General features: G+C 40.9%; 1 protein-coding gene across 3 annotated transcripts in view; it reads left to right on the top strand.

Moving 5' to 3' along the window:
• CHCHD3 (coiled-coil-helix-coiled-coil-helix domain containing 3) overlaps nt 1–14113 on the top strand; it is a 126477-nt gene that overhangs the window by 26028 nt on the left and 86336 nt on the right. For all 3 annotated transcript variants that reach the window (XM_017728006.1, XM_008628863.2, XM_017728007.1), the window contains exon 4: nt 8863–9007. In XM_017728006.1, the coding sequence (XP_017583495.1) occupies nt 8863–9007 (145 nt within the window). The remainder of the gene's footprint in view (nt 1–8862; nt 9008–14113) is intronic.

Here is a 14113-nt window from a genome sequence, read left to right on the forward strand (position 1 = left end):
ATTCCGGCTGTGTCGCAGGAAAAGAGGGAACAAGGAGGGTCAGGCTGGGGCAGGGCTGTCCCTCTGCAGGTGAGGAAAGAAGCCAGGATTAAGTGTGAAGGAATTTGGGATTTAAACAGAGGTTCAACTGTAAAATAAGTACAGTGAGCAGGTGAGCTGTTGTAGCTGATGGCCTTTTTGGGCCTCCAGCTCTTAAAACCAGGAAAGTTTAGTGTGTGAATTTTACCTGCAAAATGCCAAGGAGGCATAAAAATGTTTATGAAGTTGGGAAGTATCAAATTGCCTTAGAAGCCTGTTCAACTTTTATTGTTTTCAGAAGAAAAAAGGTGTTTGGCAACAGCAGAGTTACTCTCCAAGATTTCCTGCTCTGATTCTCCATTAATACCATTATGTCTGGCTCTCAGGATATGGAGAGATGAATCTTGGAGATGGGAGGTGGAAATTGGAGAAAGCAGAGCTATAATTCACTCCTACCTTTATAAACCCAAATTTTCAAGGGATTATTTTTCACTTGGATTTTAAAACCTGCCATCTCAGTTGACAGCTTGGATACCGAGCTTCATCTTGATCAGTTTATTTCTAGGAGAGATGGGAAAATTACTTGGAGCCAGTGAGAGAGCATCCACAAAAATAATCCTACTTCAAAGTTTCAGATTCAGGTAGGAAGGACGAAAACTATCCCCCCCCCGGCAATTTTAAACAAACCTTTGCTTTCAAACTGCTGATCTTTTTCATTTTGAAAAGCAGCAAATGAGCAGACACAGCAGAGAAACACTTAAAAATAATAATAAAAATTTTTCTAACTGTCACTTCATTTTAATGGATAATTAATGTTGTCATAATTCCAGGACTGCTTTTGCAGGTCCCAAGGGGAAGGATATTAAGTTGGAAAGTAATTCCAAGTGGAGTTATGTGGATAGCTAAACATACACAAATTATGTAAAGCAGTTCTACAGTTCTGACTCAGGTTCTCCACGTGCCTCTGGCATAAAGGTAGGAATTGGCTCATTGGTTTTGTCTCTGTAATACTGATCTATATGCACATACTTTAAAATTTACACTTTCATGAAGTGTAATTACAACATCCCCTCAACCAACCTTACCCCTCCTCCTTCCAACACCAAACACTGCCCCAAAACCACCCCCACAACTCCGGAATCTCCAAGAAAACTCAACCATTGCCGAGAGTCAGTGTCCTTGTTACTGTGAGTGTTCACAAGCTGTCCATGGAGTGCTGTTGATAAATTGAATTAATTGGAGTAAGTTGAGTACATAACTGAGTTTTGAAATGAGCGTCTTGGATCTTCTGATCAAGGACTGGCACGTAAAATCACGTGGCTTTCACAAGGATTTTTCCATTGACAGATGTTATGCTGGGGATGGGAAGCAGCTGGGAAAAGGAAAGAGACAATGAGGGTGTTCTGCTGGATGAATGGTGTTGCTTGGACTCAGTGTTCGGGTGATGTGACAAGTCTGGTGTTTGAAACAGGGTGTAACTGAGGCAGTGATGGCTGTGGGGGACAAGGTGGAAAATATTGTTAAAATTGTATTTGTATTTTCAGTGTTTTCTTGGGTTTGAGAACAGACATCATTGAATCGTAGAATCATGGGATGGTTTGGGTTGGGAGGTAACACCGTCCCTGCCCGGCTCTGCGGGGTCCCGCGTGCCCCCACAGCCGCACGGGTGGGTTCAGTGTTACAGTCGGTAGCAAAGAGTCCAGAAGGGCGTTTGTGTGCGTTCTGCCAGGAGCATTTATTGCTGCTACACTGTCCAAGGGTGCAGAGGCAGATACCAACGTGATCCCAAAGCTCACAGTTTTATCCAGGGAAAAGGCGGGAGCAGGGAACGGGGAGCAATGGGGAGCTCTGGGGAGTGACGAGGGGTAGAGGCTGACAGCAGCCGGGGAATCCAAACTGGGGCAGACGAACAGAACAGAACAAGTATCCCAGGAGAAGCCTTTTTGGCCACCCTAACATGAAGTGGTTCCTGTGGTACTGGGGACTTGTCCCACTGAAAACTCTCTGTCCCTTGTAACTTAGATTCACTGGCCACCAGAGGGAAGGACCTTCAAGATCATCTCATTCCACAAGGGCAGGGAGACCTCCCACTGTCCCAGGTTGCTCCAAGCCCCAATGTCCAGCCTGGCCTTGGACCATTCCACGGCTCGGGCAGCCCCAGCTGCTCTGGGAATTCCATTCCAGCCCCTCCCCACCCTCCCAGCCAGCAATTCCCAATTCCCAATCTCCCATCCAGCCCTGCCCTCTGGCACTGGGAAGCCATTCCCTGGCTCCTGTCCCTCCATGCCTTGGCCCCAGTCCCTCTGCAGCTCTCCTGGAGCCCCTTTAGGCCCTGCAAGGGGCTCTGAGCTCTCCCTGGAGCCTTCTCCTCTCTAGATGAACATTCCCAGCTCTCCCAGCCTGGCTCCAGAGCAGAGGGGCTCCAGCCCTGGGAGCAGCTCCATGGATTCCTCTGGACTCTCTCCAGCAGCTCCAGGTCCTCCTGATGTTGAGGGTCCCAGAGCTGGACACAGAACTCCAGGTGGGAGTTCAGCCAAAAGAAAGATCAGAATCCCCTGATCCCTTGCCCTCTTTGTCACTGCTATTGGACGTGTCCCAAACTCTCCTGTAGGAGTTGTGTGACAGTGTGGGATGGACCAAAGCTGAGGGAGGAGTTAATGTGGTGGGAAAAGGTCACTGGCAGCTCAGGGATCAGTGTTGGAATCACTTTACTGTTCTCAGTACCATGTGTAATGAATCAAGGACTAATTCATATGCATGTATGGCAAATGTTAAGGAGGAGCAGTCACCCTGAGGAAGAAGTGGATATGGAATAAAGCAGCAGAGTTCTCATTAAATTTAATAATGTGAAGTTCAAGCATAATTGCTCAGAAGTGTGATCCCTTCCCTCTTCTGCCTGCACTGGAGTCATGAGAACTCTTGGTCAGTTGTGATAAATTTGTCAGAGAGTTTTAATGGTGCTGGTTGTGGTGGGTAAAGCAGGGCCAATTTGGGTCCCTGTCGTCACACTTGACTGATTTTGCGCTAAGCCCTCATGAAATGATGATAAATCTGGGTTTGATGAGCAGAGTGATCTATTTTGAGTTTATATCCCTACGATTTTAAAGCTTCAGCATTTGGGGTTTGCCTTGCTGTATCTCTATGAGAATCTTTTAGGCTGGAAATTCCTTTAAGATTGAATCCAGCCATTAATCCAGCGCTGCCAAGACACCACTAAACTGTGTCCCCAAGTGCCACATCTTCAAACTGTTTAAATCCCTTCAGGGATGGGGACACCGCCACTCCCTGGGCAGCTGTGCCAGGGCCGGACAACCCTTTCTGTGAAGGAGTTTTCCCAGTATCCACCCTGCCCCTCCCCTGGCCCAGCCTGAGGCCGTTCCCTCTCTCCTGTCCCTGTTCCTTGGGAGCAGAGCCCGACCCCCCCCGGCTGCCCCCTCCTGTCAGGGACTTGTGCAGAGCCACAAGGTCCCCCCGGAGCCTCCTTTGCTCCAGCCTGAGCAACAGGAGCACCAAAAGTTTGAAGGCAAAATGCCCTTTTGACACCATGGCTTTAAGGTGAAGAAAAACTATATTTTCTGTTAATATTTGAGTGATCTGAAATGTTTAAAAGTGGAATTTTAGAACAGAATGTGGTTGCTACTAATGTTAGGAACAGCTCCTGTCACCTGTGCTGTGCAAAGTCTTACGTGAGTGGAGAATAATGTTTTAATGAGTGAACAGTGGTAGAAACTTCAGTTTTGAAGAATTTTTTGTGTTGTCTGAGACTTGACCTTTCAGGTAATTTGTTTCCCCACCTCTGTCCTTAGTTATGTTTTTGTAAAATCAGATGAACTTGAGCTAGTTTTTGTGACTTTGCAGACAGGTGAAATGGAGTCAGAGAAATCTCCATTTCACACCTCTCAAAGCTCAGCTCAGCTTGGAGATGTTTTCCTGACTTCTCTCACATCCTTTCAAATCCATCATCAGCCCCCGTGATTTCCAGCGGCGGCTTTTCGTGGCGCATCCCGCATTGTGCTCATGAAATATTGAAACTCAGCACTCAGAAACATTATTCGGTCATTAATATTGCAACGTGGCCTAAACACATTGTTTGGAACATTTTGGGATCTTCTGCGAGTCTGTCAGGGGGAATTATGGCTTGTTGGGGTCCAGGGAAGCAGAAAACCTGTTGAATCTTCCTTATGTTCTATCTTACCTCCAGTTGGAGTAAGTTTTTGGGTTCTGTATAGAATGATACCTCGTTAAATTTTTCCCTAATTCATAGAAGACAGGATGATTTTCCTGATAGTGGACTTTGGAACAGGGAATATTTTGATTTTACCTTGGTTGGAAGTAATGAAAAACGACATGGTTCATGCTTTAGGCTTGAGTGAGTTTATCTTGGAACGCCACAGATCCATCAGATTGTGTAGCTGGGAGACTGTAATAAAGATAAAACAACTGGCAAGTAATCATTGCCCCGAAAAAATAGCAAAAAGAAAATGCTTAGGCTTTGATAGTGTAATAAATTTCCAATATCTGGAAATAAGGGTTGGAAATGACAAATCACTATATTTCTCTAAGAGCATTGTTTGCCTGTTTTGGATTTCTACGGATTCTTGATTAATGTAGAATAAACCATGAAGTGGCCATCAAAGCACAAAACTAATATTTTTCAGCTTTTCTCAGTGTGTTGCTGTTGTCTCTGAATTATAAGGTGCTTTTTCCTTAATTAACATCTGCAGGTGTTTTTCAAGAACAACAGAAATGGATATTTTCAAGTAAACAAAAGGGAATTCTTGTGGGTTTAGAATTAAATTACTCATCTTGTTATTGTGGCTAACAGGGGTCGTGCTGGGCAGAAGGAGAGTCCTGGGCCATAAATCCACATGGCAAAATTAACAATTTGCTTTTCTTCAACTTAATTTAAAAATGCACGTGAAAAAGATGGAGACTTCTTGGAGTGCAGCGCAGTTTTATCAGTCTTTTTTTATCAGAGTGTATTTTTGTGTTTCTTGTGATAGAGAAAACTTCTTGGCCCTCAGAGATGCTTTCTTGTTTGGGTCTTAAATTTCTATTTCTATGTTTCAAATTCTAATTTCTATTTGGAAAGTGGAGCCAGTCTATATTTGGCTTCTCTTGTTGGACTTGATATCAGGGTTGTCAGTTATGAATTGTAAGTCATTGCTTAATTGAGAAATTCTTTTTCCTGTTGTTTTGCTTTGTGTTATTATGCTGCTGTTATTATTTGATTTTTAAGAGATGTGGGTTAAGCATTTCAGGCTGTCTTGGATAATGTTCAGAAATATTTGATGTAGTCACGGGTGGATTCTCTTTTGCTTAATGTTGCATGTAGGACATTCATATTTACTTCAAAAGCTGGTTAATAACAAATGCCACTAAAATCCCACATTCCCTGCTTTTATGGAAGGAAAAGATAAGAATAAAAAGGTGGAATGTAGAGGCAGAAATGTTACTCTGGTGAAGTATTTTGTCTTTCGTCTGAAGCTCTGCTTGAGAGGTGGTTGGAATGGGTGGTTTGATCACATGTATCACTCTGTACCTCCTGCCCACATCTCAAAAAATCTAAATTAACAAAAATAGGCCTATACTTATATATTTATGTAATTACAGATTTATATATTTACATATTTATATATATCTGGGAGTAGCTTCCAGAATTCTTTTTGCTGTGTGATTGCTCCTTGAGGTGACACGGTGGCTTTTGTGTTCAGCGTGAGCCACATCTGATTTAGAGCTGAAATGTACCGCAAATGTTGTTTTGATTAAAGCGACTTCAGGACTAAAACAGTCAAAAATTTGTCTTACAGTGGAGCCTAAATATGATAATGTGATAACGAAAATGCCCACATTCTTGTTATGCCCCTCTGACAGGAATAAATCTTCTGAGATCCCTAAATCCTTGGTGGTTGGTTTATCAGGATTTACCCAGCCTCTTACAAAAAAATACAGATACATAAATTTTCTTCACAGCATTAAGTTAAAAGTGTTGAAGTTCTCTGTGACAGTGCTAGGGAAAGGCAGGAATTGTTGCTTTTTTTGTGTTGGTTGTGTGCTATAAACCAGTTGAGAAATGAAATATTGTGAAGTGTTAACGCAGACTTTAACTGGAGCTGCTTCTTAATGCTTTATGTGTGTTTTCCGATAGCACCATGAGAAGTGATTGCCTTGCATGCCACACTTCATTAAATCAGCCACTCTACACTTCTTAAAGCAGTATTTCATAATTATTTAGAAGGATTTTATTCAAAAAGATATCAATTGTGTGGGAAAATGTATAGCCAGCAGCGTTTTCTGCTGTTTCAGCACCTTTTTTAACATCCTTTTTTGTATAAATGATCAGTGGAACACTCTCTGTTGTCTGGAGTTCTGTGCTCAAACATGAGAACCGTTATCTTGAGCCTTTATATCTGCTGTAATTAAAAATGTCACTTGAAGAATTCCTGTGGAATTCCTGGAGTAGTGACAAATTGTGCTGTTTAACTCCTCACAAATTGCAGAGGTGCCTCTCTCTATTTTATTTTTAGTTTTCTTTTTTTTTTGGCCTAGATAATATCATTCATTACTGTAGATCCAGCTGATGTTTGCCTTTATTCAGTACATGCTGAATGCCAGAAAAATGAATTTGTAATGCCAAGGAAAAAAACCTACTGGAGGTTGATGCAGGCGAGTGTTTGCGATCAGTGGGATCTGCCGAGTGTTTGTTTCATTAAGCTCCTACAAGCCACCCAATTACGGAACTCAAATAAATGAAAATTACTTCAAAATCCCGCTTATTTTGTTAAAAACTCTGCTGAATTTCAATCAGTTGAGATGACTGTTTAGGAATTTTGTTTGGTGAGTAAAAGTTGCCTTAAATGAAAGTTTGGTGGGTGCTTTAGGAATGTAACTCGTTGTGTTGTGTGATCGTGGTCACACAAGTGAGGGTGAGAGTTGTGAAAAAAGACTTGAAATTTTTGCTTGAAGGTGCTGCCAGGAGCAAGACAGTCTTGGGCATAAAAAAGTTCCTTTTTGGCCTAAATGTATAAAATTTGATAATGAAATAGTTTAGTTTTCTTTTATAATAGACTGCAAGGGAAGGGAAGGGAGGAAAAGCCCAAACAGTAAAATGGGTGATGTAGAGTTTTCTTTGACTGAGGTGCCCTGCGTGTCCTGAGCTAAATTTAAATGAGAGATTAGGAAGAAGAAGGTGTAAAGACCTAATTTGATGTGAAGAAGAATTAATAAAAAGAAGAATTAAATGTAGACATCTGAGTGTTGTGGGGTTGTTGTTTTTTGGTGTTTTTTGTTTGTTTGTGAGGTTTGGTTTTTTGGTTTTTTTTTTAATTTTTCAGGGTTTATAATGTGGAAACTTTTAGCTGGATTTTTCAGCTGTTCTTTATGTAAAGTATATTTCATATCCTTTAATTGCTCAGCTATGTACAGCAGCATAATAAGAGACATTTTTAAGGGAAAACCACTTGCAGGAGGTCAAATCCAAGAAGGATGAGGAAGGATCTTCCCTCAGTCTCAAGAAGCATTAAATGCTCTCTCTGTTGCTCACCAGAAAAAGCTGCTGAGACTTCTATTTTGACACTTCTTTCCTTTTTAGACAAAACATGATTTCTCCAATCCAAAAGACAACCAGCATGTTTTGACTGTGCCATTGATTGTATGAAGGATTTGTTATATCAATCCTGCTGGAATAATTTGGGGGACCTTGGGAAATCACTTAATGGAATTTGGTCCATGTCTGCATAATCTGACTCTTTTTTTTTTTTTTGCTGGAGTAATTGAAGATGCGGCTTAATAAACTTTTATAAAGATTCCCAGTTGGTTGCCGCGTTTCAGAGGGTTGGAGCTGAGCACAGAAGTAATACATCTTGTAATTGTCTTTTTTCCTCCCTACCTCACTTAAATGTGTTCCCTGGGGAAGAATCTAATGTACTCTAATGCTGGTACCTTTTACAAAGTGACCCGACTCATTAGGATTTGTTCTCCAGAGCTCCCTTGACAACAGATAAATGCACTGAGAATATTGAAGCTTCCTCTCCATCACTCTCTCTCTCTCTCTCAAAAAAAAATCCATTTGAAACCCAGTGTTTCATAGCTCCATTACTGCTCTGAGTTCCGTGCTCGGTATCACAACACAAGTTTTATGCACTGAGCGATTTCGGAACGTTTCCATGAAAATGAGACACGGTGTGCTTGTCTCAAGTACTCCACTGAAGGTTTCAAATCTATTTATGGCTTGTGACATATAAATATTGAGGATTTTCTGGGCCTGAAGTTGCCTTTATCAACTCTGTTGCAACAAGTTCAATAACTATTTTCTCTCCTACTCTCAAATTGCTGGGAGAAAGGTTGATTATGGTTCTTCGATCTTTTTGGAGCTTGGGAAATAGATGAAGTCCTTGAGTTTATGGTGTGTTTAGAGGGAGGAAGGCACTTTCTCAGTGCAGGAAAGCTTTTAGGTAGAAATTGAGTGCCTGCTGGCTGGTGGGAAAAGGATTTGCTTGGAAAAAATGGTTCCATAAAATCAGAGAAAAACCCAGCCAACCAAGAGAGTTCTCTAAATGTTAGTTAGAAATACATGTTCTTGCATCAGTTGTAATTTATATGATTTAATGAATAGTGATAGCAAGACTTGTAACTTTTGTGTATTCAGATTTTGATACTTCAATATGAAATAAACTTCTGGATTCTTTTAGTGAATATTTGTATTTCTGTGTCTTAAAAAGCCAAGAGTAAACTATTTCTGCGACCGCTTTTAAAGTGACTGCTCTACTTTGAAACCACATTCGGAAAGTAAATTCCTAAATTTATCTAAATCTCTGTATCTGAATCTCCCTGCATCTCGTGTAGGTTGAAACAAGAACAAATGTACGTTCGGGATGAGTTTGGCAAACTCCTGGAACGGGAGAGGATCTCCTCAAATGAGCACCTGACTCGAGCCATCCTCAGGGAGAGAGCGGCCACGGAGGAGGAGCGGCAGAAGGCTCAGCGCTTTGTAAGTCCTCAGACTTTTACAGAAATCTCCGATTTTCCAAGCAACTCTCTCCTCAAGCCTGTTGGTAGAAGAGGAAAGCAGATATCTTCTCATTAATTCTTTTTCATTACTAGGTAGCAGCGTGTCGTTTTATTTTGGTCAAATCTCCCTGTTTTAAAGGGTTTTGCTGATCGTTTCCAACTTTGGAACCAGCTCAGTGGAAAATTCTGTTCAGAAGAATCATCTCTCATTAGAGCTGATGTATCAAACCTTCCTGACAAGGAAATTGGAACATATGGTTGGCTGTTTTCCTCAGAAAACTGACATTATACATTTCAGTCCATTTCAAAAATCTGACAGATTTATAACTTCTTCTATAGAGTGTTTGCTTGCTGTATTGAGCCTCTATTGACTCTTCTTTCTAACAATAATCATTATTCTCTGAGGTGGGAATATGCCTTAAAAATCTAAATATACTTGAGTGTAAATACTGAAGAAATTGGTATTTACAAGGAAAAGACGTTTTAAATACTTTATGTGAGCATTGCTATGAAAATTAATGGGAATTACTTATGTCAGCAGCAACATAAATATTTGTTGGGCCCTCTTAAATCTGGAATAAAATCCAAGGTTTTTTAAGTTTATGGGTTGGTGATTTAGTAATCAATCACTTCAATAGGCAAATCTTCATCTGTGCTGAGGGAGTTAAAATCTGATGTTCATGTTATTTTTCCACATCCCAATTTAAACCCGAACCATTTCCACCTCAGTCTTGGTATCTTTTCCAGCCATTTCTCAATGCTTTTCCACCTCTGTGGTAACGTTATTGTTCAAGAATAATTTCAGTGTTGTAAACAAATGTTTAATATTTTGTCATTGTAAAACATGGGAACAAAGGAGAATGGAAAGGAATTATGACCAAGGTACAGCCTCAGTTATATGCCTTAAATCCTTGGATTCTTAATATTGTGTGGGAGAGATAAGGGTTTTGTGGCCTGGAGCTAATGAGGAGCTGAAGATTTATAATGGGGACTATTATTTGCATAATTACTGGGGGTTTGCATCTTTTTCTCCCTGCTGTGGTGAGCTCTGTGATTTTGGGAAGCACAAGATGAGTTTCTCCTGAGCCAAATGCAAGAGAAATTCCTTATTATGGCTATGAAACTGCTTTATTTAGTTATTTTTCTGGTTAATTTTCACTTGCTCTAGAATATCAAAGTTAGCAGTTGTCATCTTAGTTTTGATCAATTTTCCTGTTTCCATCTGTGAAATTTGAAAATATCTGGTGGTTCTTGGGTGCAAATTTATCACCACTGCAGATTTGCCATTGCCACTGTAGCTTTTCATTCTTTGAAGTGCCTACTGTAAGATATCAAAATAGCAAGAAGCTTTTGTTTGTTTCCTTAAATATGAAAATATTGAGTAATTCTCACCTTCCTTGCAAATCCTATGAGTCACCTCCCTTATTTTCCTGTAATTGGTCAGATTTTATTTCTTTGGCTTCATTGCCTACCCTACCTGTGCATTTATTTCCTGTATCCAAGCTGAATTTAAAATCTGTACCACAGGGAAATGTATCTCTGTGTATCCTTTGTCAGGTACTGTGAGTAATTCTGTGTTCTGGTAAACTGCTGCATCAGGTTTGTATTTTGTGTAGCCCAGATTTGATTTGTCAGACTCTTTTTGGAGAACAACAAAAGTGTTCCTGAAGTGTCAGTAGCAAAATAAATTCCTTTGCTGCTGCTAAATTGTTTAAATAGTGCAAAGGAAAAGAAATTGTGGTGAGAAAGGAAGAATTTTAGTTTTTCCTTCGTAAAGGGTGCTAATTCAGGTTTTAATAAATAGACATAAAATGAAGTCATATTTTCCGTTCTTAAACAACTTTTAAGACTGTAATGGTTATAATCTCAGAAAGAAGAAATTTGTAGTGTTAACATCCCAAAAGTTAGAATTAGCTCTTTATACAAATGAGAAGAAAAAAGGATGAAATGATGCGTTAATACCTGAGCTACTTTTGTGCTGTGACATGTCCCAGGAAGTGCCCTCACTTCAGGGGGACGGGCGAGTGGCTGGTGGCATGTCAGCTCCTGCAAAAACGTATTTTGGGGTGATCCAAGGTTTGCAAAGCAGTGATTCTGACATTTGTACCAGCAAAATTCAGAATTACTCTTAAGAGTTGAATTTCCAGACCCCAATCCAAACCCTGGAAATCCCTTGTGGAGTCAGTGGGAGGATTGAATCAACTGTTGGTGCTTAACTCAGCAGAAATGAAGGCAGCTGCTGTCAATTCCTTTAGCAATCCTTTAAATGCCACTGCCTGGGAGTGTTTTGGACACAGCCTGGCTTTCCTTATCCCACAGCTTTGGGGTCGTGTCTTGGAAAAGTGATGCCAGGGAGACTCTGGGTGCTGGGAGAGCTAGGGAGGTCTTGGATCTCCTCTGGCTTCTCCCCATTTCTGCCTGTGGGATGTTTGATCCTGAAATGAGCAGACCTGGGAAGAATGAGGGTGGGGAGGCCCTGGCACAGTTTTCCCAGAGAAACTCTGGATGCCCCATCCCTGAAGTGTCCAAGGCCAGGCTGGGTGGGGCTTAGAGCACCATTGGATAGTGGAAGGTGTCCCTGTCCATGGAATGAGATGATTTTTCAGATCCCTTCCAACCCAAACCATTCTATAATCCTGGGTTTTGCCCCCTCTGCTTTCCCCCCTGTCTGCAGGGCTGTTTCCTGGCATGTTTTCAGGGCTCCCAGTACATCAGGGCTGGGTGCAAGGGGTGCTTTGGTGATGAAGAATTTCTTTCTTTTCTTCTCTGCAGTTCTCCTTTTCTGTCGTGTCAGTGCAGATCTGCTTTACAAACCCATCCCGGAGCCTTTTCTAAATGCAGCCAATCTGCTTTGTAACAACTCCAAAAGCAGCTCCACTGGGGAAATGGCAGTGTGTGTGTGGAGGGCAATTGTCAGGGGGGAAAAAATGAGAACTGCTTGAACTGGCCCTGCCACCAAACAAGGTGGTTTTGTATCTTTAGCTTTCCTTGCTCCGGAGATGTGACATTTGCAAAGATGTCAGTGTGATTTCACCAAAGTGCATCCAGTGCTTGAAGTCATCCTCAAGAACTGCAGCTGGTCAAAAATAATTATTTGTTTTCCCACACACTCTTAGCATGGATATGATGGTTTTTTTCTGCCCATCCCTCTTGAAAGAGGGCTTCAGAATAAATCAAATCTTTGATTTCAGCCCAGCCATAAAGAATTTTGGTGCTGGTGTGGTTCTCTGCAGCAAAGGGTGAAGTTGCAGGTCCTTACGATGGCTCCAACAGTACTTTTGTTGTATTTTATCACATAGAGCTGTTCTTTGCCACATTAATTATTGGAGATTTTTGCTGCAAATCTAAAAATTGGGCCTAGTTGAGTTGGGCACGGTCTTGTAAAGCGGCTTTCAATGTGGTGGCTTTGCCATAAATAGTTTATTGATGTTCCATCACTTGAGTCACTATGAAAGTCAGGGTAAGATGAGGAGAATATGGAGTAAAAAATCAATAGTTATCCAAAGTGCAGGGGACCTGTTGTATTTCCATCTCCTGATAATGACCCGGAGTTTGCTGTGAACACATTTGCTCCTCTGTCTGGACTGAAACGAGTTGTCATTAGGAGCCTGCATGTTAGAAAATGGTTTTATTGAGCTGCCAATGACATTAAAGTCTCATTTCCCTTTGAAGAGGCACAGAAATATTGTTCTGTTCATGTGCTGTAACCAGAACATTAAAATTTGATTATTGCTATCATTAGAAGTCTGTATCCATACTAATGCAATTATATCTATTTCCCTGTGTGTTGTTCCAGGCTTTCATTGAAGCACCTGTTTGAGGGGGAATCTGTTGGTGCTGAGGAATCTCGTTGTTTTGTAAATAATTTTCTGCACAAGAAGTTCTATCAAAAAATGCCTTGCTCAAAAAAAAAAAAAATCGATTGGTAGAAGTATCCTTGTATTAAAAAGCACTTTTTTTTGCACTTTAGGTCACTGTGATAATCAGATTATTGGAGATTTTTTCCTTAGCAAAATCCTGTTTGAGATGTGAAGTTCTTTTACTTCTCTGAGCCCTGAAATCAATAGACAAAATACATTCCTGGCCCTATCAGAACTGAAGTGTGTTGAGTTATGTGAGGAGGAAATTTGACCTGTTGTCATAATTGAATACAGGTTGATAAAATGGAGTCTTTTGCTCCTCTGTGCCTGAACTGGTTTGGTGTTTTCCCCATCATCCTGGGGTGACTGGTCCCAGTCAGTGCTGGGCAATGACCTCCTCTTTGGGGCTGCCTTTATTTCTCAGGAGGACACATCTTTAATGTTGTCAAGAGGACATTCCCTATTTTCCATAAACAGATTAAATCCTGACCCTTCCTGCTCTTCCCAACCAGACCTGGACAAACCATATTTTCAGGATGACTTCACTAGGAAATACCAGGGGGAAGAATCACTAAATGAGTTAAGGCATTAGTTCTCAGGAGAAAAGTCTGTTTACAAACCTGCGGTATTTATTACATACCTCATTTAGCTCATTCATCATTTTAATAGAAAAATGAATCTTTTTAGATGATTCTGAAATAATTTGAGGTAAACTACACAGCCTGAGGCTAAACAGGATTGCTTGGTGCAGGGAGGGCTTTTAGAGAAGTACCAGCACGAGCAGAGACTGTAATTCACAATTTATGGCAGTAAAAATACTAAAGGCTCATTTAGACCATGAGATTTAAGGTTTGGGAAGCACATGGCACAAAATTAAATCTACTGGCAGTTGTTTTGTCTCTCGCTCCTCAGTTTTATGATTTACAAAGCAGAAATGTTTCATGAAACCTCGTTGAAAGTGGAGATTTGGGGAGTTTCACTCATAAAATCTTATTTAGGCCTATGTACATGGTTATTTTTTGTGATGTTTTTGTGGCTTAGAAGTAGCAGTTCTGTTGCAGCAAAAACTCTTTTTGCTATAGGCAAGAGGAACCTGGATTTGGTCGTTCCTGTCATAGAAGACAGGAGGAAGAAGGTATTTTGGGATACTGAGGATGGGATCTATCTTTTTCTGTGTGTTTGGTTTTGGGTAAAGAGGTCTGGTTGTTTTTTAGAGAAGGAAGTGG

The sequence above is a fragment of the Corvus brachyrhynchos genome, unplaced genomic scaffold (genome assembly GCF_000691975.1).
Source record: "Corvus brachyrhynchos isolate BGI_N302 unplaced genomic scaffold, ASM69197v1 scaffold182, whole genome shotgun sequence".
NCBI classification, from domain to species: domain Eukaryota; kingdom Metazoa; phylum Chordata; class Aves; order Passeriformes; family Corvidae; genus Corvus; species Corvus brachyrhynchos.